The 26,500-nt window shown below is 43.8% G+C and overlaps 1 protein-coding gene and 1 long non-coding RNA gene across 8 annotated transcripts in view; both read left to right on the plus strand.

The window, feature by feature from the left end:
• The first annotated feature begins 1,971 nt into the window (after positions 1 to 1,971).
• Positions 1,972 to 3,710, plus strand: LOC110500281 (uncharacterized). Its single transcript, XR_002470078.3, has 2 exons — positions 1,972 to 2,232; positions 2,988 to 3,710. It is a non-coding gene; the product is annotated as an uncharacterized LOC110500281 (long non-coding RNA).
• A 1,432-nt stretch (positions 3,711 to 5,142) lies between these two features.
• The window catches only part of LOC110501067 (cadherin EGF LAG seven-pass G-type receptor 1), a 112,949-nt gene continuing 91,591 nt past the window's right edge, over positions 5,143 to 26,500 (plus strand). For 5 of the 7 annotated variants that reach the window (XM_036957693.2, XM_090214314.1, XM_036957694.2 and 2 more), the window contains exon 1: positions 5,222 to 8,925. In XM_036957693.2, the coding sequence (XP_036813588.2) occupies positions 5,367 to 8,925 (3,559 nt within the window). In that variant the 5' untranslated portion in view covers positions 5,222 to 5,366. Of the gene's footprint in view, positions 8,926 to 26,500 lie in introns of all 7 variants that reach the window. The other 2 variants (XM_036957692.2, XM_036957695.2) reach the window with 1 other exon arrangement.

Genomic DNA, 26,500 nt, shown 5'->3' on the forward strand with positions numbered 1-26,500 from the left:
TTCAAAAGCAGCTCAAACATAGAAGAAGAAGAATGAACTGTAGCCATTGAATTCTACCTGGCGTTACAGGGAAATAGTGCATGCTCTAGAATGCCAATCCCATGAAAAGGGAAAGTGGGGTTACTGAGGAGGATTTTAGGTTATTGGAAGGAGTCACACAGACGACTATGCCCAAAACGTCTCAGGCTCTAGCAAAGCAATGAAGCAGGAAGCAGCAAAACGAATGTGGGCCAGATCAGTCAGTCGATGAGATGCTCTCAGATGGTGACTGTACTGCATACAAGGCAGTTGTCACATTAGATCCTTAACCAGGCATTAAGATATGAAAACTGGAATGCATCAATCATGCCCACAAGAGGATGGGAAGAGCGCTACGGAAACTTAGTGCCTTGGGGGAGAGATGTAATAAAATGTAAGAATCTAAACTTCTATTACAGGGGTGCAGTTCTTGATAACCAGGGTGATGTAGAAGGCATAAAGACTGCTGTCTGGTTTCTCCATTCTATGTCAACAGACAACCCATACTCACAGTAGATGCTCGTCATCTTGGTTCTGGCACAAAAACTATGCAGGCAATATATTATTTTGATCTAGAGGTTGCACAGAAAATGGTGCTTGTATAACATAGGATGTCAAATGACAACCTCCTCAAAATAATGAAGCACGGAGGAACGCAGAATGGAAATGAATCTCGAAATTCCGTAATATGGTGCCCCAAAACAGTCTTTGTGGGCAAAAGCCGCATTGATGCAGGCAAGGCAGCCAGTATGGCAGTAGCCACATTTGACAAGGGTGCCACTGCTGTATCAAATGTGATGGACAGATTGTGGCTTGACAACATTTCTGATGACACTGGATGCAATCAGAGAGGAGGGTGAGAGGCATGTTGTGAGAGCTGATGCTGTTTCAACAGTGTGTGCCAAGCGTAGTCACAGTCCCCGAAGACACAGTCCAAAAAGTTAACAGGCTCCAGCAACAACTCAAGTAGTGCCTTACATTATGGGGCTGGTTGGCATAGCTAATTCATCCATGAACTTCTGCACACTTCATCAGCCTTTTATGTGAAAAATAATAACGCACTTAACCTATCTTTATCAGCCATTTTCTCAAAATGACCTGTTTCCCATGCACCAAGTAGTTTTCTCAGCCTTCAAAAGTGGTACATTTACATTCCTATACATTTACATTTCTATTCCACACACTGGTTCTTAGGACTTATAGACAAACTTGTCCAGAGGCTTTATTTTTTTTTAGATCTCGTGGAATTTTTATTTGTGGCATTTTAACTGTAAATGTGTGCAAAATATCGCCTCAATCACACCAACAGCGTCATCGCATTTTGGTACACCAGAAGTACATTAATTTCCAATGGAACGCTGCGTTTGCCTTGCAGCATTGCGTTGCAGTGTGTTCTGTGTAGTGCATATGTTGGGAACTATCGCATGCGGAGATGGCTTGACAGAAATGGTAGCAGAAGGTGAATGTTGACATTCACCTTCTGCACACATATCCAGATGATGCTGCATAACATTTTGCGCAATTTTGCGCAAAAAAAATCAAAATAATTCTGACTTGAATCCTATATTGAAACATTTATTATTGTGATATGCAAATTCGATTGGTGGGCAGAGGGCATGGTTTGTTGTGGACAAAGACATCACTACTGGAGAAGTGTTTGTGGTAAGGTATGGTTTCTACCTCTTCGATACTGTTATAGCTAATTGAGTCCTAAACAACCGGCCTAGCTACAGTACACTATATAAGGCAGATCTTCCGCCTCCTTGCTGTTATTTGCTGTTGATTCTCAATGGGATTCTGATTCTAAACTCCCTAACATCAGGGTCCGACCACCAATCACCCGGCTCTATTCAGAGACGAGGTACGAACAGATTGTTTCCATTGGATAACAGAGGACCCTCCCACTGAGCTGATCCAGACTAAGATGGAGTGTCTCTTCCGCTTCATCCACCAGATGCCTCTCAGTGAGTCACATGACACGTTAGGGGCAGACACAGTTTGTAAGGAAGTGTCATTTAATAATACCTTTACCTCCCATACGACTTAAACAGATTTAATGGGTTAAAAAATGTATACTTCGAAAGTGTTAGTGACATGTTAATAAAGTGTTGGTAACTTGTTAATAACACAGCTCCTTGCACTGTGACCTTGAACATGAATGGCTCTGTGTGGATCATGCTGTCTCAGTCAATCAGAGCACTCACACCAGGACAGGTAAGCACTCTGTTGTTTCCCACACATAGACATGTAAGCCGTCTGGCTCACCCTTTTTCAGTTTTTTCAGTTTTGGCAGTTGGTTTTGTTACTTCCTAGGGATGTTTTTTTCATGTTCTTTTGTAAAATTATGATTAAAATAGGCCATTTTCAAATTGATTTATTGTCATTAGGTCAGCTTTTAGGAGTAAAGCCAACCCATGTACTGTTACAGTCGTTTTCGTTCATCTGTGTGAGCTGGTGCGTTAGTGTTAGTCCCAGTGTGTTATTCCTTAAGATCCTGATTAGCCAGCGAACAAAGGCCTATCATAGGCCCAACAAACGTAGGCAGCTGCTCCAGTGTGTCTCTGATTTCCCTGACAGGGATTACTCCAGACTCTAGTCAGGGCACAAAGAGCCTTGTCCACGCTTGGATTACCCCCTTTCTTCATGTGCTATCCCATAACCCACTGCTCTGAGAAAACAATATGGCCGAGACGCATTTGTCTTGGAGCTCTGGGCTTGAGGCCAGAGTGCGGGTAGATGAATAGAGAAGCGATGGAGAATAGTGGTGTGTGTGCTCAAATGTGGAGGTTAGTTCAGAGGAACTAGTAGTCAATATTCAGCATCAATGTCTCCCACTAACATCAATTTTCTGTTCCTGTCTTATCTACCTTGATATTGAATGAGTAGCCTTGCTTCAAAAATTCTGTCAGTGTCTGCTCCTCACTACCCTCCCTTCTAACTTCTTATTCACTTCCCTCATCTCCCCCCAGTTTGCAGTGCTGAACAGGGGGGACGAGTGTCTGGGCAGTGGGAAGATCGTCCGTCTGGGCCTCACAGAGCACACACTCCAACAGGGACGAGACCTCATGAAGGAAGCCCCTGTGGACAAGGAGAGGACTCCGGAACCAGCCAGCTGAGCCTGAGAAAGACTTCCTAGGCCCACTATCAATATGGACCTAACCTTACCTTCCAGACTTCAGTCACACTGCTGCTGGACAAGACTACTGTACTCTTACAGACCTTATCCCATTCTCTGAACCACTACTGTAGAACAGAAGAGAACACTGATCATGCTTTTGGGCCTGTCCACTCATCAAAAAAACACACTCAAAAACTTCCTCTGTACTGTTGCACTCAGTTGATACTTCTTCCTATAATGGTACTTGTGATGTACAGTATTATTTGATAGTGTGGACTGTGTAAAATCATACACATGGTAATTCATTGTCTTATTTATTTATTTGGACGGATTATTAGAAAATGTGAAATTTCATATTTAAAAAATGATGGCTTTTGTTAAAATCCAAACAAACAGTGCCTTTTCCTTTTGGTGACATTTCACCTAAACACATTTAGCATGGAACTGCATTCTTTTGAACTACTGTGCAAAATATCCGATATGTAAATAGAGAATAACTTTGATTAAGTGATTAAACTTACGATTGTTTTAAATAAGTGATTTCTGTGGCCAGCAGAAAACCTCACTGAAGAAATCCAGTTAATGTATGTGAGTCACTTTACATCTGTTTCCCGTCCTCTTCCACTCTCTCCAAAAGGGGGCGAACACGCATAAGTTATACTGAGTCTTCTAAACTTTTTCAGATGCACTGTTTCTGGTGTTTAAAATAACAGTATTGATGTTATACCAAGTGGAATGTATAGGTAACTGCCTAAATAATGGAAACACTGGAGTAAATGATGGATACAAAGTACATTGAAAGCAGGTGCTTCCGCACAGGTGTGGTTCCGGAGTTCATTAAGCATTTAACATCACATTATGCTTAGGGTGTATAAAATGCTGGGCAGCCCATTATTTTGACTGCCATGGCCATAGGATGTCAATGCCCCCGTCCACAGGGCACGAGTAATCACAATGGTTTGATGAGCATGAAAATGATGTAAACTATAAGCCATGGCTGTCACCAGATCTGAACCCTTATGGGAGATTCTGGAGTGGTGCCTGAGACAGCGTTTTCCACTTACCATCAACAAAACACCAATTTATGGAATTTCTTGTGGAAGAATGGTGTCACATCCCTCCGATAGAGTTCCAGACACTTGTAGAATCCATGCCAAGGTGCAATGAAGCAGTTCTGACTCGTGGTGACCCAACGCCCTATTAAGACACTTTATGTTGGGGTTTTCTTTATTTTGGTAGTTACCTGTACCTGTTCAATGATTTTGCAGAGTATGCATTATTTCATTTAGTTCCATTGCATACCTTCATTTTCAATGGTGATGTGATTTCCATGGGAATAAAACCTACAATTTGCCATAAGTTGAATGAAAGCGCCATACATTACAAACAGGTGCAAGGGCCACTTTTTCATTAAATCAGGCTACATTAAGATGGATACCAACATAGATGGTAGGATGGAAGGAAGCAATGGATTATAATCTAATTTCAAATGGATGATCTGGAGAGTTATGTATATTCTGAAAATAAATTCATAAACTGACCATAATAAGTGATAATCCAACTCCACAATACAAGTCCAAGCACATGGGCCAATTCTAAATCAATAAATTATTGTAAACTATTTATTCAGAATGGATATGCAAATGATGAGCTCTAAACTACTAACCATAACAATAGCGAATCGTTGACCAAATAGCTTAACTTTTTCCAAAAGATAATTGTGTGCTAATTTTCTTGGAACCGTGGCCAGACACATCTCTAACAATGTACCATTTTCCCAGGTGACAAGCTCAATACCAAACATCAGAGAAAGTTTCAATGATACCAAACTTGTTTTATAACAAAGTTCTAGTGGCCCTCAAACACACAATGCGCGTGTTAACAAGCTCTCTGTATTGTTATAACAATGGTCCGAATGCGCAATCGTCAACAGCTCAGGACACTTCCGAATGTCAATGAGAAAGCCCCCTGCGAAAGTGTCCCGCTGAGCCGAACACAGCAGGTTTATGCTAATCAACTCTCAGAGGAGGGGAGCCGCGGAGCCATTTTGTAGTCATTTAAACTTGTCCGTGGAATAATGTGACTGCGCTCTGTGGATACTACGGATATAAGTGTGTTTTCCACTTCAAAACTTCACCATGAAGGATAAAAGAAAAAGGGACAGGGATAGTTAATGTTTTTGTGGAGGTGTTTCGATGAGGTTGAATGGGATTTGTTGGAGTTATAAACCATGGAATTACCGATGAATTGGATCTGGGTTTGTGTTCTATTCAATGTGCCCTTGCTGGGATGTTTCGAGCTACACCTTTCGGAGACGTTACAAACTGGGACCGTTTTGGCAAATTTGTCCCTGGGGCCCGGTTGGACATACAAAATCGACAGGACTTTAACTCCTAAATACATTCAGAACTTTTTACAAGTGGAATGGCAAGAAGGAGCTCTCCGTATGTACCGAAAAGTGGATTGTGTGCGCTTATTGAGGAACCCAGTGCCTGTCTATATCAGGATAGGGTCGTTGACGTCTGAGAATTTTGTTTTGACACATTTCAATACATTTGTACACGGACAGGACTGTTTTATCAAATACAAGAGAAAGAGCACAATAGGTAAGCCCGACATTCACATCAATTACTTTTCCAAACTGGAAGCAACTTCCTGCTTATCCGCGGGTAATTTGCTTGTGAATGTAACAGAACTTTTGCCTGCCTTTTCGCAAAATACCACTTTTTCTGCCTCCTGTACTACTGTAAAAGATTTGAGGGCAGTTTTTAAACATGGCAATATATTGCTGGACGACAACTACTGTTTGGGTGAAGGAGAGCTGAGCGAGGTACATTTATATTGTACACTGCGATCTCTGAGTGACCGGCGCGTCCGCATCTCCGTGCGCGTGAGGTTGCGGTTGGTGACAGTAGTTGAGGGAGAGACCCATGAGCAGCACACACCATCACCATCACACCCCATCCAGATTGTGCCTGGCAAATGGAACCACCGAAAACGGAGAAATGTGAACACACCTCCCCAGTTTCAACTCCCCAACTACCAGGTGTCTGTACCTGAGAATGAACCATCAGGGACCCGTGTCATCACACTGAAGGCCACTGATCCGGATGATGGAGAGGCCGGTAGAATAGAGTATGGAATGGAGGCCCTCTTTGACAGCAGATCCAACGACTTTTTTGTAATTAACCCTCAGACAGGTGCTATTACAACAGTGCAGCCTTTAGACAGGGAGGTCAAAGACACACACGTCTTCAAAGTAATGGTAACAGACAACGGCTCCCCTCGGCGCTCAGCCACGTCTTACCTCACCGTGACGGTCAGCGACACCAACGACCACGGCCCGGTGTTCGAGCAGACTGAATACCGGGTAACCATACGGGAGAATGTAGAGGTGGGCTTTGAGGTCATGACCATAAGAGCCACAGACGGGGACGCACCCTCCAACGCCAATATGGTCTATAAAATAGTAAACGGCGGCGGAGTGAACGCTGGTTTTGAGATCGACCCACGCCACGGGCTAGTGAGGATCAGAGAGCGGCCCGACAGAGAGACCATGTCCCAGTACCAGCTGATCGTGGAAGCCAACGACCAGGGGAAAGACCCTGAACCCCGGAGCGCCACGGCCACCGTCAACATCTCTGTAGAGGACGAGAACGACAACTACCCCCAGTTCAGTGAGAAACGTTACGTGGTCCAAATCCCTGAGAACGTGGCCGTCAACTCTAAAGTCACTCAAGTCGAGGCCACGGACAAAGACGAGGGAAACAACGCTAAGGTCCACTACAGCATCATCAGTGGCAACGTGAAGGGACAGTTCTACATCCACTCTCCCACTGGGGTCATCGATGTCATTAATCCCTTGGATTACGAGATGATTAGGGAGTATAATTTACGGATTAAAGCTCAGGATGGTGGCAGGCCTCCGTTGATCAACGGGACTGGGATGGTGGTGGTCCAGGTGGTTGACGTAAATGATAACGCTCCTATGTTCGTCAGCACGCCGTTCCAAGCCACTGTGCTGGAGAATGTGGCCATTGGCTACTCGGTAATCCACATCCAGGCTATAGATGCTGATTCTGGGAATAATGCACGTCTAGAGTACCGTCTCACTGACACCTCCCCTGGTTTCCCCTTCACCATCAACAATAGCACTGGGTGGATCACAGTCGCCGCGGAGCTCGACAGGGAAACCACCGAGTTCTATACCTTCGGCATGGAAGCGAGGGATTGTGGGATACCTGCGATGTCATCCTCGGCCAGCGTGAGCATCACGGTCCTAGATGTGAACGACAACATCCCGACCTTCACAGAGAAGGTGTATTCTCTGAAAATTAATGAGGATGCTGTGGTGGGGACCAGTGTGTTGACAGTGACAGCCATCGACAGGGATGTAAATAGCGTCGTAACCTATCAGATCTCTAGCGGCAACACCAGGAACCGTTTCGCCATCACCAGTCAGAGTGGAGGTGGGCTCATCACCTTGGCGTTACCCTTAGACTACAAACAGGAGCGCCAGTATGTCTTGACGGTGACTGCGTCAGACGGCACGCGTTATGACATGGCACAGGTGTTCATCAACGTCACGGATGCCAACACGCACCGTCCTGTGTTCCAGAGCGCCAACTACCAGGTGACGATTAGCGAGGACCGGCCCATTGGGTCCACCGTGGTCGTCATCAGTGCCACCGACGAAGACACGGGTGAAAATGCTCGCATCACGTACATCATGGAGGACAACGTCCCCCAGTTTAAGATCGACCCCGACACGGGCGCCATCACCACCCAGATGGAGATAGACTACGAGGACCAGGCATCGTACACGTTAGCCATCATCGCCAGGGACAACGGCATTCCTCAGAAGTCCGATACGACCTATGTGGAGATAATAATCCTGGATGCCAACGACAACACACCTCAGTTCCTACGGGACATGTATCAGGGAACTGTATTCGAGGACGCACCCATTTACACCAGCGTGCTCCAGATATCTGCCTCCGACAGGGACTCCGGGTCCAACGGAAGGCTGAGCTACACCTTCCAGGGTGGAGATGATGGGGAGGGGGACTTCTTCATCGAGCCCTACTCTGGCATCATCAGAACAGCCAGGAAGCTAGACAGAGAGAACGTGCCTGTGTATACCCTGAAGGCCTTCGCTGTGGATAAGGGGATTCCTCCTCTCAAAGCAGCGGTGGACATCCAGGTGTCTGTGCTGGATATCAACGACAATGCGCCCGTGTTCGAGAAGGACGAACTGTTTATCTACGTGGAGGAGAACAGTCCCGTCGGTTCCGTCTTGGCTCGGATCAGCGCCACCGACCCAGATGAGGGAACCAACGCTCAGATCATGTACCAGATCGTGGAGGGGAACATCCCTGAGGTCTTCAAATTGGACATCTTCAAAGGCGACCTCACCGCCCTCATGGACCTCGACTACGAGTCTAGAACCGAGTTTGTCATTGTGGTACAGGCCACGTCCGCCCCGCTTGTCAGCCGTGCCACTGTCCACATCCGTTTAGTCGACATCAATGACAACGACCCGGTTCTGCAAAACTTTGAGATTATCTTCAACAATTATGTGACCAACAAGTCCAATAGTTTCCCCTCAGGGATCATAGGGAAGGTGCCTGCCCATGACCCGGACGTGTCGGATAAACTCCACTACAGCTTTGAGTCAGGGAATGAGCTGAACCTACTGGTGCTGAATGCAGACACGGGGGAACTAAAGCTCAGCAGAGACCTGGATAACAACAGACCTCTAGAGGCCCCCATGACTGTCTCTGTCTCAGGTGAGAGCACCTCAAATGTATAAATGCAAATGGGAGATCCTCTTATTACCATGTCTTATTATTATGAGCTATAATTACCTGTCTTATTACCTAAAGAAAACGCCTTGTTCATAAATCATGTTCTTCTGGCCTTCTAAAATCGGCCTAGTTTCCCGCTGGCAGAGTTGAATGAGTAAGCAAAGGAATTTATTCAAGATGGATATCTCAGTGCTTATTTGTATGGTAGAATGACCGAGAGTGGAATTAAATGAAGTGAAGAAGCATTTGAAAGTAAGCTATTTTGGTTTTCCGCTCTTTCCAGTCACCTGAAATCGTTTGCTGCTTGCGGAGTGGAATAAAGTGTAAGACGAATATGTGAGATAGGTAACAGATGTCACAGTTGTAATAACACATTTGTCGCCTGGAACTGTGTGTAATTGACTGCGTGTTCTATTGGAGCTTAGGCCCCAGCAGAAGTGCTGTCTTTGTTTAGTGAGAGGTAGTTGGAAGGTGTAAAAGGATCTGGTTTTACCGCTTTATACTGTTTGTGTGCTACTGTATTGTGGGGGTTGGTGGTTGCCTGGGTTCATAAAATGTGCTATTATACCAGGTGCCCCTATTTTCTTAACCAATGTTGGGTTTTTTCACTGCAGAACAGCAGTTTGCACATATCAACATCATGGCACGCAAGACACCTTCTTCAAAAGAACTCACCTTAGAAGTGAACAGCTTACGTTGGCCCCTTTTTCACTTAGGTTAGCAGGAATGGTTAAGTGTGATGATCAAAACTGCTGCAATGTCTGCCGCACGCATTCACTAACTGAAATAGTTCTCCGTGCTTTACATAGCCTTAGTCAGCAGTTCGTGCTGGGTGATTTTGCTGCAATTTTGGTTAAAGCGCGGAGTGCCTTGTTGCTGATTGTGTTGTACAGCCCATAGTGTAATAAATGTAAGATGGGTTATCTGCATTCGTCAGTACGTCACGCAGAAATCATTTGTGTGAAAGATGTCCTCTTATACAGCAGTAGACTTCGTTCGGTTAAGTTAAAGATTGCACTAATGCAAACACCCATAGCTCACACCCTCACAGAGACACTGTGGTAGTATGGTTATTTCAACTGTAATATAGAGCATTGGTGTTACACAGGCCTTCGTATTGACTTGTTTCAGGCAGTAAGTGGGAGAGAGACATCCTATCCCAATGAGAGAATGCTGTCATAGTGACAGCTGTTTGTCTCTCTGTGAAGGCTTTTCTTTCAAATCGCGTCATGTTTCCCGATATGGCAAACTGCCTAGCACCTTAAGTGTCTCTCTCTCTCTCTCTCTCTCTCTCTCTCTCTCTCATTCCCTCCCTTTCTATTTACCAAGAATGAAACCTCTCTAAGCCGTTCCTTCTCAACTTCTCTCATAATTCGTTATCTCAATTACTTGTCTTTTTCTGTGTAACAAAAGACAGTCTGGCCAATGAGTCACTAGTGGACCTTCTAAAGGAGCATCTAGTCCCTTGTGTAGGCCCTGCTTTCGCATTTGCCTTTAACAATTGGGACTCTTGAGGTCTCTTTGACAATGCTGACCCCCGGCTGTCCCTCGAGGGGCACCCCTGCCCTCCTCCATCAGACCATCAGAATAATGTGTTTTACACACACACACACACACACACACACACACACACACACACACACACACACACACACACACACACACACACTCTGCCCACCCCCCCCCCCCCCCCCCCTCCACACACACATTCTAACCCCCAACCTACCTCCTCACTACTCTAGACATACCCTGATGTCAAATGTTAGGTAACCATTAACACTGGTGCTCTGACCTCTCAACCCCAGGCCCAGGGGAGAGGAAGGGCCCTCTAGGGACAACAGGAGACCAGACTGAGATGGACCTCAACAGCCTGCTACTGTTTCCCTTTACTAATGAAACACTAGCCCTTCTCTCTCTTTCTCTGTGAGGTAATGACTTGGCTGGAATTCATTCAGAGCTTTTTAGAAGATTAGGCCCAATATTAGGGCTTATGAGAAAGGAAACAAATGTTTGTTCCAAAAAACAGTTATATTATTAGTTAAGTCTGACCTCCTTACCTCTACCATTGGCATAGTAGTGGTGACTACGGATGTGTGAAATTGAACATTGTTTTAATTAGACAGATAGATGTCTCTTTCCATTCAAATGAAGCTCTCGAAACCTGTTTAAATTCACCAAAAGCGGTAGGAACAGGTGTTTTATTCTACCCACAGAAAGGGATTGAAATTGTTTATCTATCCCTCCTGAAAGGCCAGAGGTACTGTCAGATATCCCCCAGATAACGTAGTTTAACATTCTAGTCACAACACCACTCTGTCTCTCCCCTTAGAACAACACCGATGAGGCATGGTAGGGGCTGAGTGTTCCCACTGTAATACAATATCTCTTATCTGGCTAGCTCAACACTCAACAAGCTTTTCCCTCCGAAATGTTGCTCTCTCGTTTTATTCACCATAGTCTTGTTAAAAGAAGAGCCATTGACTTGACTATCTAATGTATCTATCTCCTCGGGCTTCTATCTAGATACCTATAAGTCTTTCTCCGGCCCAGTGTACGGAGTTCTGTCTGTGTGATATAAGCTGTCTGTCTGTGTGGCCCTCCTGGCGTAATTGAGACGAGGGATGGATAGTGTTACATTACTCCTCTGTAGGCTGACTTTGTGAGATGTACCTTAATGATTTGGAGTGATTGGTGTTAAATCATCATTTCCACTTGGTCTGTCTATCGCTTTCTTCTTTTGGAGGGAAGGAGGGATGAAGGGATGGGGAGCTTGCAGTGTGCCGCTACACTCACACACTCCTTCGTTCCCCCCTACAGGCCTTTAGCTAGCTTCTCCTATAGGACTGGTTTGGCCCTCGACCCCACTCTGTCGGGGCCACATAGTTGGGCTTTTGAACATTTCTCTTCTCTCCATGTCACTCTTTCTCCCTTCCTGTCTCATTTTCTCTCCCTCTCATGCGCTCCTTCTCTCCCTATCTCTCTTTCTCTCTCCTGTCTCATTTTCTCTTCCTCTGGCACTCTCTTTCTCTCTCTTTTTTCTTCCTCCGTGTCTCTCTTTCTCTGAAGTTTATCTCCATAGCACCCAGAGGAGGTTTACCATTTCTTGTAAGTCCTATAATCAGATTTTCTGCAGGAATCTAAGAGGTTTAATTTGATTTACATGAGGTCTCTACTGCAGCAGCATGAATAAGATGATAAATATTGATGTTTTAGTACATTAGGTGCTGAATATATCTTACAAGAGGTTTGCTAAAGGAAAGGACTAAAGTAAGGAAATGTGTGTGTGTTTGTGTGGGGAAAGAGGAGAGTGTGCCCCCTGTCCAGTTGTGCCAGTGTGTATCCCAGCCCTGCCTGTTACAATACTACCACTGCTGCCACTGACTGCACTCAACCAGCTGCAACAGAGAGGGAGAGCGAGAGGGGGTTATTGGTGTGGCGGGGCTCCTTCCTGTGTCTGACCCCTAACTTTGATGAATGTCCTAACAATGTCCAGAGAGGCTTGTAGAGATGAGTCACTACCTATACAGGGCCTGCCCAGAGGAACATTGGCCTGGTCCCAGATCTGTTTGTGCTGTATTGCCAACTCCTATGGATATTGTGACCATAAGTTTTGGCTATAGAGCACAAACCGATCTTGGACCATGCCTTTAGTTTGCATGATAGATTGGCACTAGGGGTTCGGAGATTGATGGTTTTGTTGACATTTCGTGTGATGTAAGTCGTCCTCTATTCATAGACCAGATTTTGTTTACATGTTTATGTGCGTGATGTGGTGGTATATTAGTCTTGACACTGAAAGTAACTGATATTAGCAAGTAACTCCATGGTCATTTCTAAGACATTACAACCACCTCTCTCCCCTCTCTCATCCTTCCTTCTCTCTTATCACTTTCAATAATATATCTCTGCCTGTCTCTCGCTCTCCCTGCCTCCATCTCTCTTTTTCTCTCTCTCCTCTCTCTCGCTCTCTCACTTCCCTCCCCTCCCTCTCTCTAAGGATTGTCCTCATTGCGAGTCATCAGTCTGTTGGTTACCAGGCTCCTGGTTTGGAGGCTATATCTGTCCTTGGTGTCTATAGAAACTGTTATTAGATTACAGAAACAGTCTGGGTCTCACATACACAGCACACACGCACATTGCTCTGAAACTCGCAGCCTTTGAACAAAACACCAGGCTATGCCCTGAATGCCACAGCAGGCAAGGGAAGAAATAAAGCTCCCCATAACTCACTGGGGAGGTTTTGAAGTCGGAATCAAGCTTTGGGTATTTCAATCCTTGTATTTCATTGTTAAAATATTACATTTGATTAACTCTTAACGTAACCAAACTAGTATAATGCATTCGGAAAGTATTCAGACCCCTTTTTCCACATTTTGTTACATTGCAACTTTATTCTAAAATTGATTAAATTGTTTTTTCCTCATCAATCTACAGACAATACCCCATAATGACAAATCAAAAACAAGTTTTTAGAATTTTTTTGCAAAATATCACATTTAACATAAGTATTCAGACCCTTTAATCCGTACTTTGTTGAAGCACCTTTGGCAGCGATTACAGCCTCGAGTCTTCTTGGGTATGAAGCTACAAGCTTGGTATACTGTATTTGGGGAGTTTCTCCCATTCTTCTCTGCTGATCCTTTCAAGCTCTTTAAGGTTGGATGGGGAGCGTCGCTGCACAGATATTTTCAGGTCTCTCCAGAGATGTTCGATCAGGTTCAAATCCGGACTCTGGCTCGGTCACTCAAGGACATTCAGAGACTTGTCCCGAAGCCACTCCTATGTTGTCTTGGCTGTGTGCTTAGGTCGTTGTCCTGTTGGAAGGTGAACCTTCGCCCCAGTCTGAGGTCCTGAGCGCTCTGGGGCAGGTTTTCATCAAGGATCTCTCTGTACTCTGTTCATCTTTCCATCAATCCTGACTTGTCTCCCAGTCACTGCCTCTGAAAAACATCCCCACAACATGCTTCACCGTAGGGATGGTGTTTAGGTTTCCTCCAGACGTGACGCTTGGCATTCAGGCCAAAGAGTTAAATCTTGGTTTCATCAGACCAGACAATCTTGATTCTCATGGTCTGGGAGTCCTTTGGGTGCTTTTTTGGCAAACTTCAAGCGGACTGTCATGAGCCTTTTTAGTCTGGCCACTCAACCATAAAGGCCTGATTGGTGGAGTGCTGCAGAGATGGTTGTCCTTCTGGAAGGTTCTCCCATCTGCACATTAGCCACAATAGTTGAATTTGTGTTTCGTCTTCAAAATAAAAGTCCCTCTTTGAAAGTGATGCAGAAGGTTACAATTGGTGGAATCATGCCATATTTAGACTAGATAATGTTAAACAAGGTTGGAGTGTTGGAATGTGGAGCAATGAAATTGGGTATCAGTCTACTTGGTGACACCCACAGAACACAACTGTGAAGAGTTTACCTAAATATTAGCATTGTAGCTTTTATTGCGGGACTTTTGACTGTGGGAAATCATCTCCCCAGTCAGCCTATTGTGCGTATTGACATTCATATTGCACTGTACAGTCTTACCTAATGATTGGGGATCAATGAAATGGGGTATCCGTCTACTCAGTACCCAAGTGCTTTTTTCCCAGTCCTCAGAGTTATCAGACTCCAAAACATCCACGTTGAATTGTTTTTCCTCTGGAATAGTGTTCAATACAAATAGTAGGTTTATTGGTACAATTAATGTGTCTCAATTCACAGTGGTTTCAAAGTCCCGCAATAAGAGCTATGACGATAATGTTCTGTGGGTGTCACTGAGGAGACTGATACCCCATGTAATTGATCCACAATCCATAGGTAAGGCTGTACAGTGAGATAAGTATGCCCCCAATGCAATTCTAAGGTCTAATACATCAAATGACATTTTATTGGTCACATACACATAGTTAATCAGATGTTATTGCGGGTGTAGCAAAATGCTTGTACTAAAAAAATATATATAGAAGCACTGCTGCCCTATATGTCGGCACCATTTTTCCTCCAGTGTGATTCCAACAGATTTTTGTCAAATTAACAAATGATTGTCTTCTGTTGAATTGATATAAGAACACTCCAACCTCGTTTAGCATGATCTGTTCCATTATTCCATGATTCCGCTAGTTTTATTAATTTGCATCACTTTTATTGAGATACTTTTATTCTGAAGGCCAACCGCAAATGTCACTATTGTGACTAATCCTTATTGTGGCTAGCTTCACATAATCAAATAAGAACTGTCTTGTAAAGTAGGGGTATTTTAGAGGATGACACCTAGCTAGATAGTTAGCTAGCTAACTATACCTACTGAAACTGATTGTCATTTTGTTATGTTTTTGTGAAGAACATTGTTTGCATAGTGTTATTTGACGTGTATCTTTTTTGACACGCAAAGACCCAAACGGCGTTTCATAGTAGCCTAGCTAAGTTTGTTCAATACACTTCAACACTCTAGAAAGCAAGGGCAGAAACTGTCATGGCCCAGGATAGCTAGCCTCTGATTTTCCTGTAGCAATTCCATGACTTTAGGTTTGAGCCCACCCCAGCCTTCTCTGTTCTCCTACAACAGAAGAGACAGAGGGAGAGAGAGAAGAGAGGATTGGGAATCGTGAACATCAATTAGGCTGAAATAACTGTCTGAACTGGGTAAGCCGGCCTCTCTCCCTGTTCAATGAGCGGGAAAGGAATCTGATTCATGTTTAATCTTGCACACTCACTTGGGTGTGTGTGTGTGTGTGTGTGTGTGTGTGTGTGTGTGTGTGTGTGTGTGTGTGTGTGTGTGTATGTGTGTGTCAGGGGCTGGTATGTGTGCGTGTTTCTGTCATTGGTGCGTGTCGAGGTGACTGAGATTGATGGAGGCTAGACTCAGGAACGTGTGGATGTGGTATAAGCCTGGTTCTGAAGGAGGACAGGAAAGGGGGAAGGATAGGAAAAGAGAGGAGTGTCTGAGAAAGGGCTATCCAGGGACACTATAGAAACACAGATGACCTCAATCACCTCATACAGCTAGTTATGATTAATCGATTAATTTATATCCTAATCCCCTTTGATTGGTGTACAGGCTATTAGTTATAAAAATAGAAAAGGGGATTTTCTTGGCATCTTATCGTCTCTGGTATTTCAGCAATGCTCATTGGTTTCTCTGAGCGTGTCTGGCCTTTAGATGTAGCCAGCCAGAGCTAGCCGCAGGGCTGTAACAGCATTTACCAACCCTTAGGGCCCATTGGACCAGCAGAGAGGTATGCCCACTGTTTTTGTGTGTGTGTGTGTGTGTGTGTGTCTGTGTGTCTGTGTGTGTGTATGTGTGTGTGTGTCTGTGTGGGCTTGGAGTTTGAAATGGAAGTAGTACTACCTGGGGATCAGGCTCGACCACATCTCTCCTCTGTTTCCATCGCCGCAATCTGACATCTGGGTGCCTGTTTAATGGTCTTTTAAATTTTTGTGACCGGGCTGCTATTGTGCTGAGAAAAGAATCCCAGAGTGTAGTTTTAAAGGGTCTCGACAGACGGTAAATTACAGGTCTAGGAGTATAGAGGATCTATAGTCTGGTCCTGTCTGGTTAGGACATCACTACCCTCAGGGCAGGCAATGCTGGTATGGATTCCATGCAGTCTAGCTATGGATGGAGTGGTAAACAGAATATGCAGGCTAGGGATTTTATTACAACTACTTTTACACCTTTGACAGTGAAGTTTGAATTTGTAATCAATTAAATTAGATCTATTTATGTTCTATAGCGGATTTTAATTGGAATTAAGTCCAGAGGTATGTTTGATTTCAAATCAGTTCTGAGTGGATTTGAAGGGATTGATAATCCATATGGTTATGTATTACCTGTTGTCTTAGAAACTGGACCACTACATATGGAGATTTATTCTGCCCACTTTTAATATATACTGTGCCTTCAGAAGTATTCACACCCTTTGACTTTTTTCACATTTTGTTGTGATACAGGCTGAATTTCAAATGGATTAAATTGAGATTTTGTGTCACTGACCTACACACAACACCCCATAATGTCAAAGTAGAGTTACGTTTTTAGAATTGTTTACAAATTAATAAAATGTATTTAAAAAAAGTGTTTTTCTCAGTGAACTAATCCATTGCGGAGGCCTAGACTAAAAGCCAATTTATGCTTGATCGAAAATGTGGTCGGAGGCTCCATATGGAGGGTGTGACGCAATTGTAGAGCCTCCAAAGGCACGCAGGGGCCAAATCAAGCTCTTGCACCTCCCAAATTTTGTAACAATGCGGAGGGCTCTGTATAGCTCCGCATTGACATGATTGGTTGACGGTAGGTGGGGGCGGTACATCCTGTAGAAAACAGAAACTCACTTCCTTGACTAAAGCTCTGCACTGCTCCGCCAAGCGAAAGAAGTGTGAAGGCCCTGACAACTGCTGAAGCCATATCACCGTAATGGCTGCATGTCCAATGCAGATGTCGGATTGACCATGCGCCCATTTGCACAATGCACTTCTCTCTCCAGAATGCGCTCTCTCCCGCTAATTTGTGCACATTCATTGATTCATAACTTCATTGGGTGAATTGTTTGCGTTTGATTGTTAGGGTTTATAAATAAAATGGCGCTGGAAGAAATGGCAGCAGTTTTACAGGCGCCTAACCAATTGTGCTATTATGTGTTTTTTTCCCGCGTTATTTGTAACTTATTTTGTACATAATGTTTCTGCCACTGTATCTTATGGCAAAAAAAGAGCTTCTGGATATCAGGACAGCAATCACTCACCTCGGAATAGACAAAGATTTGTAAACAACAGCTGGTGCACGAAATCTAAGGAAGTCTCTAGATTTTGCTCGCCTGAAGTAGAGTATCTTATGATGAACTGTGGACCACACTATTTGCCAAAAGAGTTTTCATCTGTACTTTTCGTGGCTGTTTATTTACCACCACAGACGGATGCTGGCACTAAGACCGCACTCAGTCAGCTGTATAAAGAAATAAGCAAACAGGAAACCGCTCACCCAGAGGTGGCACTCCTAGTGGCCAGAGACTTTAATACAGGGAAACTTAAATCAGTTTTACCTAATCTCTATCAACATGTTAAATGCGCAACCAGCTGGGAAGCGCTGCTTCTTATCCCTTGCGCAGATAGCCTAGAGCTGTGTCTGTCCCGAGCTCACTAGTGCAGGAAACGATGTGGGCCCAGACTATTTTGCACCATGTACCAAGTTAATAGTTGATACAATGTTTGAAGTTAGTTGCAGACAGGCCATGTGTAGCCAATGTGATTCATAGGACATTTATTTTTATCAGGATATTTTCTACCTGCAGGCTGCAATGTTTTTATTTGTTGCCTTTATGTAAGCTATTTTTACATAGTTTGCAATGGCAATAGAAGTTACTTTTTAGGTTTGTAATCATTTTCATTTAGATTTGAATAGAATTTTGATTAACCACATGACAATGATTTTGAGATTGACGTTTGAGATTGACTGTTTCACGAAAATCTGCATATGAAAACCATAACTGGCACGCAGATCGGTAGAAATGGTAAGATAAATCGGCATTCCACATTTGAAAGTTGCAGACTCCTCGTGTAGCCTATTACCGGAAACTTCTGGAGAGTAATGGCAGAATCTGCAAAAGCCAGCAGGAGCGGGAGGAGAATGGTTGGGTCAGGTTTTTTTTATTCTGGTTATTTAGATCTTTGGTGCCCTCTTGAGGCATTTGTCTTATTTTATCAAACCATAAGCTTAAAGCATCAGACAATCTCAATGCATATATTTGATTTTTTAAATTTGATTGACTAATCAATTGGTCGAAAGAACAGACGACTTTCAATCGACAGCCCTATACCCCACACATATAATTATCTGTAAGGCCCCTCAGTCGAGCAGTGAATTTCAAATAGGTTAAACTACAAACACCAGGGAGGCTTTCCAATGCCTTGTAAGGAAGGGTACCTATTGGTAGATAAAACATGTAAAATAAAAAGAGGACATTGAATATCCCTTTGAGCATGTTGAAGTTATTAATTACACTTTGGGAGGTGTATCAATACACCCAGTGTTAGCATGTTACTCTTCAATAACACAGACCCCAAGGCAAATCAGGAGGAGAAAAATAGGTTTATTCAAACAGAACCAATGTTATGCTGAGAGGTAGATAAGATGTTCATTCTCCCCTTTCCTCAGTGATTCTCTTCTCAGTGATTCTGTCCTCAGTGATTCTCTCCACAGAACAAAGGGACAGGATGTAGTTTTATAAGCCAACCGTAGCCTGTGGTTGACCAATTAGAATTCCTTGCAATAAAACTGGGCCAATGGCCAAATAACAAGTCCTATTTCAGGCTCAATGTATAAACAATTTGGACCAATGAGAACTTGCCATGTAGCTATGAGTCCCGGACTGAAATTCTCTGACCCGTCTCTGACCCATTGATCATTAATTCCCTATTACAGAAAAAACACTATTTCCATTGATCGTTAATTCCCTCTTGACCTTTAGTCCTCTTGACTTTTAGTCCTCTTGAACTTTAGACATCTGCGTTGTGTATTTATTTTCAAAATATTCTTACATTCCCCCTAGACCATTTAAAAAGAAATATACTTCAAATGTCTTTTTAGAAAACATGAAAAAATAGACCGTGTAAAAAACATTAGCAGTAGGCATATAATCATTCACATTAAACACCTTGCATTCCTATAAAACACCAAGGGCATATTTTACTTGGTGTTACAAAAAGAAATAGATTTCAAACAAAGTTATAAAAAATAAGTATTAACAGGTGTAATGATGATGTCCCTACTAGAGGTCGACCGATTATGATTTTTCAACGCCGATACCGATACTGATTATTGGAGGACCAAAAAAGCCGATACCGATCAATCGGCCGATTAATTTTTTTTATTTGTAAAAATGACAATTACAACAATACTGAATGAACACTTATTTTAAAAATCAATTTAGCCTCAAGTAAATAATGAAACATGTTCAATTTGGTTTAAATAATGCAAAAACAAAGTGTTGGAGAAGAAAGTAAAAGTTCAATATGTGCTATGTAAGAAAGCTAACGTTTCAGTTCCTTGCTCAGAACATGAGAACATATGAAAGCTGGTGGTTCCTTTTAACATGAGTCTTCAATATTCCCAGGTAGGAAGTTTTAGGTTGTAGTTATTATAGGAATTATAGGACTAGGACTATAGGACTATTAGGACTATTTCCCTCTATACCATTTGTATTTCATTAACCTTTGACTATTGATGTTCTTATAGGCCCTTTAGTATTGCCAGTGTAACAGTATAGCTTCCGTCCCTCTCCTCGCTCCTCCCTGGGCTCGAAACAGCAACACAATGACAACAGCCACCCTCGAAGCAGCGTTACCCATGCAGAGCAAGGGCAACAACTACTAGAAGGCTCAGAGCGAGTGACGTTTGAAACGCTATTAGCGCGCACTAACTAGCTAGCCATTTCACTTCGGTTACACCAGCCTCATCTCGGGAGTTGATAGGCTTGAAGTCATAAACAGCGCAATGCTTGACGCACAACGAAGAGCTGCTGGCAAAACGCACGAAAGTGCTGTTTGAATGAATGTTTACGCGCCTGCTTCTGCCTACCACCGCTCAGTCAGATGGGAGGCTGGACTGGGTACTGTTGCCGGACACTCTGGACTGGGTACTGTTGCTGGACACTCTGGACTGGGTACTGTTGCCGGACGCTCTGGACTGGGTACTGTTGCCGGACATTCTGGACTGGTGAGGCGAACTGTAGACACCGGTACTGGTGGTACTGGGCCGAGGACACGCACCTCAGGGCGAGTGCGGGGAGTAGGAACAGTGCGTACTGGACTGCCGAGGCGCACTATAGGCCTGGTGTGTGGTGCCGGCACTGGTGGTACCGGGCTGGGGACACGCACCTCAGGGCGAGTGCGAGGAGCAGAAACAGGGAGTACTGGACCCTGGAGGCATACTGGAGGTCTGGTGCGTGGTGTTGGCACTGGTGGTACTGGATAGACCGGACCGTGAAGACGCACTGGAAGTCTCAAGCTAATGGCCTGCACAACCCGTCCTGGCTGGATGGATGACTCTAGCCCGGCACGTGTGGGGTGCAGACACAGGACGCACTGGGCTGTGCAGACATAAGGGAGACACAGTGCACAACGCCGGCGCAGGATATCCTGGCCCGACGAGACCCACTGGCTGTCTGGAGAGCAGGGCTGGCACCATCTGCCCTGCCTGGATCCTCACCCTAGCCCAGCAGATGCGGGGATCTGGGATGTAGCGCACCGGGCTAAGCATGCGTACTGGAGACACCTTGTGTTCTACCGCATAACACGGTGCCTGACCAGTGTGACGCCCTCTCTCTCCACAGTAAGCACGGGGAGTTGGCGCAGGTCTCCTACCTGGCTTCGCCACACTCCCCTTGTGCCCCCCCCAAGACATTTTTGGGGCTGCCTCTCGGGCTTCCAGCCGCGCTGCCGTGCTGCCTCTTCATACCGCCACCTCTCTACTTTGGCTGCCTCCAGCTCTGCCTTGGGGCAGCGATATTCCCCCGGCTGCGTCCAGGGTCCTTCTCCATGCAGTATCTCCTCCCAAGTCCAATAGTCCTGATTGCGCTGCTCCTCCTGCTGCTGCCTGGTGGTGGGTGATTCTGTAACGATTGTCTTCGGGTGAAAGAGAGGAGGACCAAGATGCATCGTGATGATAATCCATATTTAATGGGAATACTTAATCGTACAAAAGGACCAATTGTGATGTTTATGGGACATATTGGAGTGCCAACAAAAGAAGCTCGTCAAAGGTAATGCATATTTTATATTTTATTTCAGCATTTTGTGTAGCGCCTGCTACGCTAGCCCCTTTGTTTACTGCTGGTGAGGATGGCTGCAGGCTATCAGATAATAGCTTCAAATGCTTTCGCCGAAAAGCATTTTTAACATCTGACATGTTGGCTGGATTCACGAGTGTAGCTTTAATTGAGTATCTTACATTTGTGATTTAATGAAAGTTTGAATTTCATAGCATTTTATTTGAATCTGGCGCTCTGCATTTCCCCTGGAAATTGGCCAGTTGAGACGCTAGCGTCTCCCCTATCTTCAAGAGGTTTTAAACCCCGAACAAAAACAACAAACCGACAAAATGAACGAAGACAAAACAGTCCCGTAACGTGAACACTAAACACTGGAACAGGAACAATCACCCACAAAATACCCAAAGAATATGGCTGCCTGAATATGGTTCCCAATCAGAGACAACGATAGACAGCTGCCTCTATTTAAGAACCAATATAGGCAACCATAGACTTACAAAAACACCTAGAATAGAAAACACCCCCATAAACATACAAAACCCCTACAAAAACACATACATCACTCATGTCACACCATGACCTAACCAAAATAACAAAGAAAACAAAGAATACTAAGGTCAGGGTGTGACAGCAGTCTCCTTGTGGAGTGCAACGAGAGAGATGCAGGTCGTTATTGCGTTGGACTAGTTAACTGTAAGGTTGCAAGATTGGATCCCCCGAGCTGACAAGGTGAAAATCTGTCGTTCTGCCCCTGAACATGGCAGTTAACCCACCGTTCCTAGGCCGTAATTGAAAATAAGAATGTGTTCCTAACTGACTTGCCTAGTTAAATAAAGGTATAAAAAAATAGGCAAATTGGCGCCCAAAAATACCGATTTCCGATTGTTATGAAAACTTGAAATCGGCCCTAATTAATTGGCCATTCCAATTAATCTGTTGACCTCTAGTCCCTACCACATCCTGTATTAGGAGGAAACTCACAAAAAAAATATTGTCTGCTAGACAATAATATTCAGTCGTCCTATTGGCAAGGTAATTATTCAACAAGTTTAAAAAAAAGTGACCAGCACTTCCACACTGGTATCAGTCCCACATAGATAATTATTAGAAATTATGTTCTGACAGTCTGCCGGTAGTGAGGAATTCTTCTTCTGTTCCACTGGTTGATAAGGACTTCTCTAATGAACACTTCACCGGTGATCTTGTATCGTTTCAGGCTTCAGACGGTAGATTCTCATGACCTGTAACGAAGGAAACAAAGAAGTGAAAGTAACATGGTCTGGTTTCAAGATAAATTGATATTTCACATAGATTTCCCTAAGTAAGCATGTCCTGATTTTTAGGAAAAAGTTTACATTTAACCTGCCCTAATAAGATGACTGCGGTGTACAACATAGAAGCTTATCAGGTTCTGATCATCTTACCATGCTTCTTCACCCGAGATTGGCCCCCGATTGCTAATCAATCAGTTCTTTATTCTACAGGCTCCGCTTTGTTGTCAAAATGGACAACCTTGCAATTGTTTGCTAGCAAACACTCATGCTCGGAGCACAGTGGTAGGCGGAGGTAGATAAAGGGGTGAGGAGGGCGAGGGTACCTGTCCTATTGATGCATAGCTTTCTAACAGGTGTCCCTCCTCCTCTCTCACCCGGGGTGAGGAGGGATAAGGTGGAAGTCTGGAACCTCCTGCTCTCTCTATCACCTGAGCACTTCCCCTCTCAGACACGTCGGACACACATGCAGAAGTATACACAGACAAAACACACACGCACGGCCACATGCGCACATATACACACACACGCACGCACGCAAGCACACACACACACACACACACACACACACGCACGCACACGCACGCACACGCACACGCACACGCACACACACACAGTCACATCCCTCTGACAGGGCCAACATGCTGCAGGACACTGTTTTCATCACTCAACTCTAGCCGGACTGGAGGGGATATATTTGAGTGTAACACGACACACCTGCCACTCTCTCTTCTCTCCCCACTCTCTCTCTAACCAAACAATAGAGGTCTTTGTCCTTCACACTGAGGGGCTGGAAAAGCATCTTGTTCAGCTAACGGCACTACAGTGTGACATTACATGGGTCGGCTCTACAGTGACCAACTACTGGAATGTTAAGAGAGGGGGATGGAACTTTAAAGCTGCTGTGCTCCGTCTTAACAGGGCAATGAGTGACAGGGTCCGGAGGGGTTGTGTGTGTGTGTGTGTGTGTGTGTGTGCATGCGTGTGAGTGTGTGTTTGTGCGTGTGGTGTGTGTGCCACATGTGTGCATTCTTGTGTGTGTGTTTGCGTTAGGGCTGTCCCCGACCAGACCGAGAGTCGTCCTGTTCTTTCAACCAATCGATTGGTCAAAATGTTTAAACTTATTTTTCCATATATAGACATATATTTTTCCATATATAGACAGACACACTCTGTTTGAGTAAAACCAACTACATGTGCACTGAGCTTGTCTGATGCTTTGATTAAGCACTCTGTTCGATTAAGGGACTGCGGTTGAAAATTAGCCGGCGGGCTAAAACCGGCACTTTTACTGAAACGTTGATTAGTGTGCATTGTCCCTGTAACAAATAAAATAAACTCAAACTCAAATAATGAAGACACACAAATGACTCAAGAAAGAGCTTGATGATCACAATGTATTAAAAAAAAAAATGACAGCAAGTGCCTGTGTGACTGGCGCACGTTGTCTCGCTCTCTCCCCTACTTCATCGAAAAGGCACCACAGCACAGCAAGGGTTTATTGTGCTGTCCGTGCTGAAGCTTTAACATCATGTCCGCCATTTAGTTTATTATTTGTTTCTGATTGAAAAGTTATCTTACCAAAATCCCCAACTGGTTTAGTAAAAACATTCTCTATTCCCTCAATCCTTGCTCTCTTTACATGAAACATAAAAGCATCGCGTGCACGTGCATAGTCTATAGGTCAGGCCCTATCATAATCACATCAATACATTTGTTATAACAAACTCCGAAGACTGTAACACGTGGCAGCAAACGGGATGCGGAGGACGTGAAAACGAAACTTGAAACGCTGAATGTTTACTGGTTGCTCAGGAAGGAAAGGGGAGAGAAAGGGGAAGTCAGATGTGGAAGACATTTGACTGTAGTTGTGGAAGGAGATGTTGGAGATGAAGAAAAAGGAGGGTATAGGAACAAGCGTGATTATTATGTGTGCCAAACAGTTGCTGTTAGATTAAAATATTTAAAACAATTCTGACCATTTGGAACCGTATAAACAACACTAAATAAATAAGTGTACCAGAGAGTGTTAAATAAATAAATAAATAAAATCTTTATTACAGCAGAATGAAAACAATTGAGTTTTATTTATTGTTTGGGTTAATTATTCAAAGCTCCCTTTTTAAAAATTTTAATTGTAAAATTAAAATGCTTGATTGCATTTCAAAGCATGAATGTCTCGTATGCTGTGTGATGGCATGAACGAATGAATGAATGGATTGATACAGTAGCCTATATATTCAAATATAGGCCTACAGTAAATTACGGTATTAAGACTAAGCAGGACGCGCTCTTAGGCCTACAGCTCTATGGTGGTTATACCATGCTTACTAATGATAACAACATGACTTAATATTATGATGATGATCATCATGATAATTGTAATAATAACAATAAGAAGGAGATCAAGGAAAAGGAAGAGCCGAGAGCTGCGTGCATGTCATGTGTGCTGTTACATTACAATATACATTTCCTGCTTGTTTAGAACAGTGTAAACAACACTAAATAAATTCTAAGTAATACCAGTCTGTTCTAACGTTGAAAAAAAACGAACTTTATGACAGCATAGCCAAGATTAAAAACAGACTAATCTGTGAAATATTCAAGATTTTGCCAGTGCACAAGGCTTGGTGCTCACCCAATCCGTAGGCTATTAAACAAACACTCAAACAGGCAACAGAAGCCATATCTGTCTTATTTCTGTAGATATACATTATATAAATGATTTTTAAAGCCAGGCACATTTAACAGTTAGGCTATTGATTATAGACCTAATTAAGTTAGGGTTTCTTCTCTCCTCAATTTTCTTACAAATTAGCCTAAGGCAAGGGCTGTTTTGTCATCTCTGCTGCTGTTGCCTCTGCCGCATTGTCCTTTATCCCAATATTCTGGTTAACTTTTCTATTATGCTCATAACAACATAGGGAAAGACACCAATTCTACGGCGCTCTGAAGATTGTTTCAGAACCGCGGACAATGACAGTATCTAACGCAGGAGAAAGCGCATTTGTTATAATATTATATTTATTAGCATTGCACCAATATTATTTTTTTTGCATAGGATAACCATATACAATTTCAGTATCACATGCATGTGCGCTTGTGTTCATTCCTGCGTGCTTGTGTGTGCCCTCTGCGGGGAAAAATCTCTCTCCAGATTTAGACTTTCGTGTTTGCCTGCCTGTTGATCCTATGCAACGCAACTGAGGATGGAATGCCCAGCCCTAGCTGTAATTCTATAGCACTGTTATTATCAGCACACAATCCTCCGTGTACAATCTTTCTGTGATGTATAATGGACGAAAATTGAATTGCGTGCGTGATGCATCTGGATGGTAGTATGACAGGTATTAAGAGGACCCTTGGATAACGCCCATCTGTCTGTCTAGCTAATCCTTTAAGGTAATGGTTAGTGTTTATATAAACTTGTTGGTACATGGCCTTCGCTCAGAGAGAGAAATGAAACCCCGAAACCAGTCACTCACATCTCCAATGGTGATAATAATGGGATTATACAGTTTATAAAACACTTCCAAA

The sequence above is a fragment of the Oncorhynchus mykiss genome, chromosome 21 (genome assembly GCF_057628025.1).
Source record: "Oncorhynchus mykiss isolate SJ-2025 chromosome 21, ASM5762802v1, whole genome shotgun sequence".
NCBI classification, from domain to species: domain Eukaryota; kingdom Metazoa; phylum Chordata; class Actinopteri; order Salmoniformes; family Salmonidae; genus Oncorhynchus; species Oncorhynchus mykiss.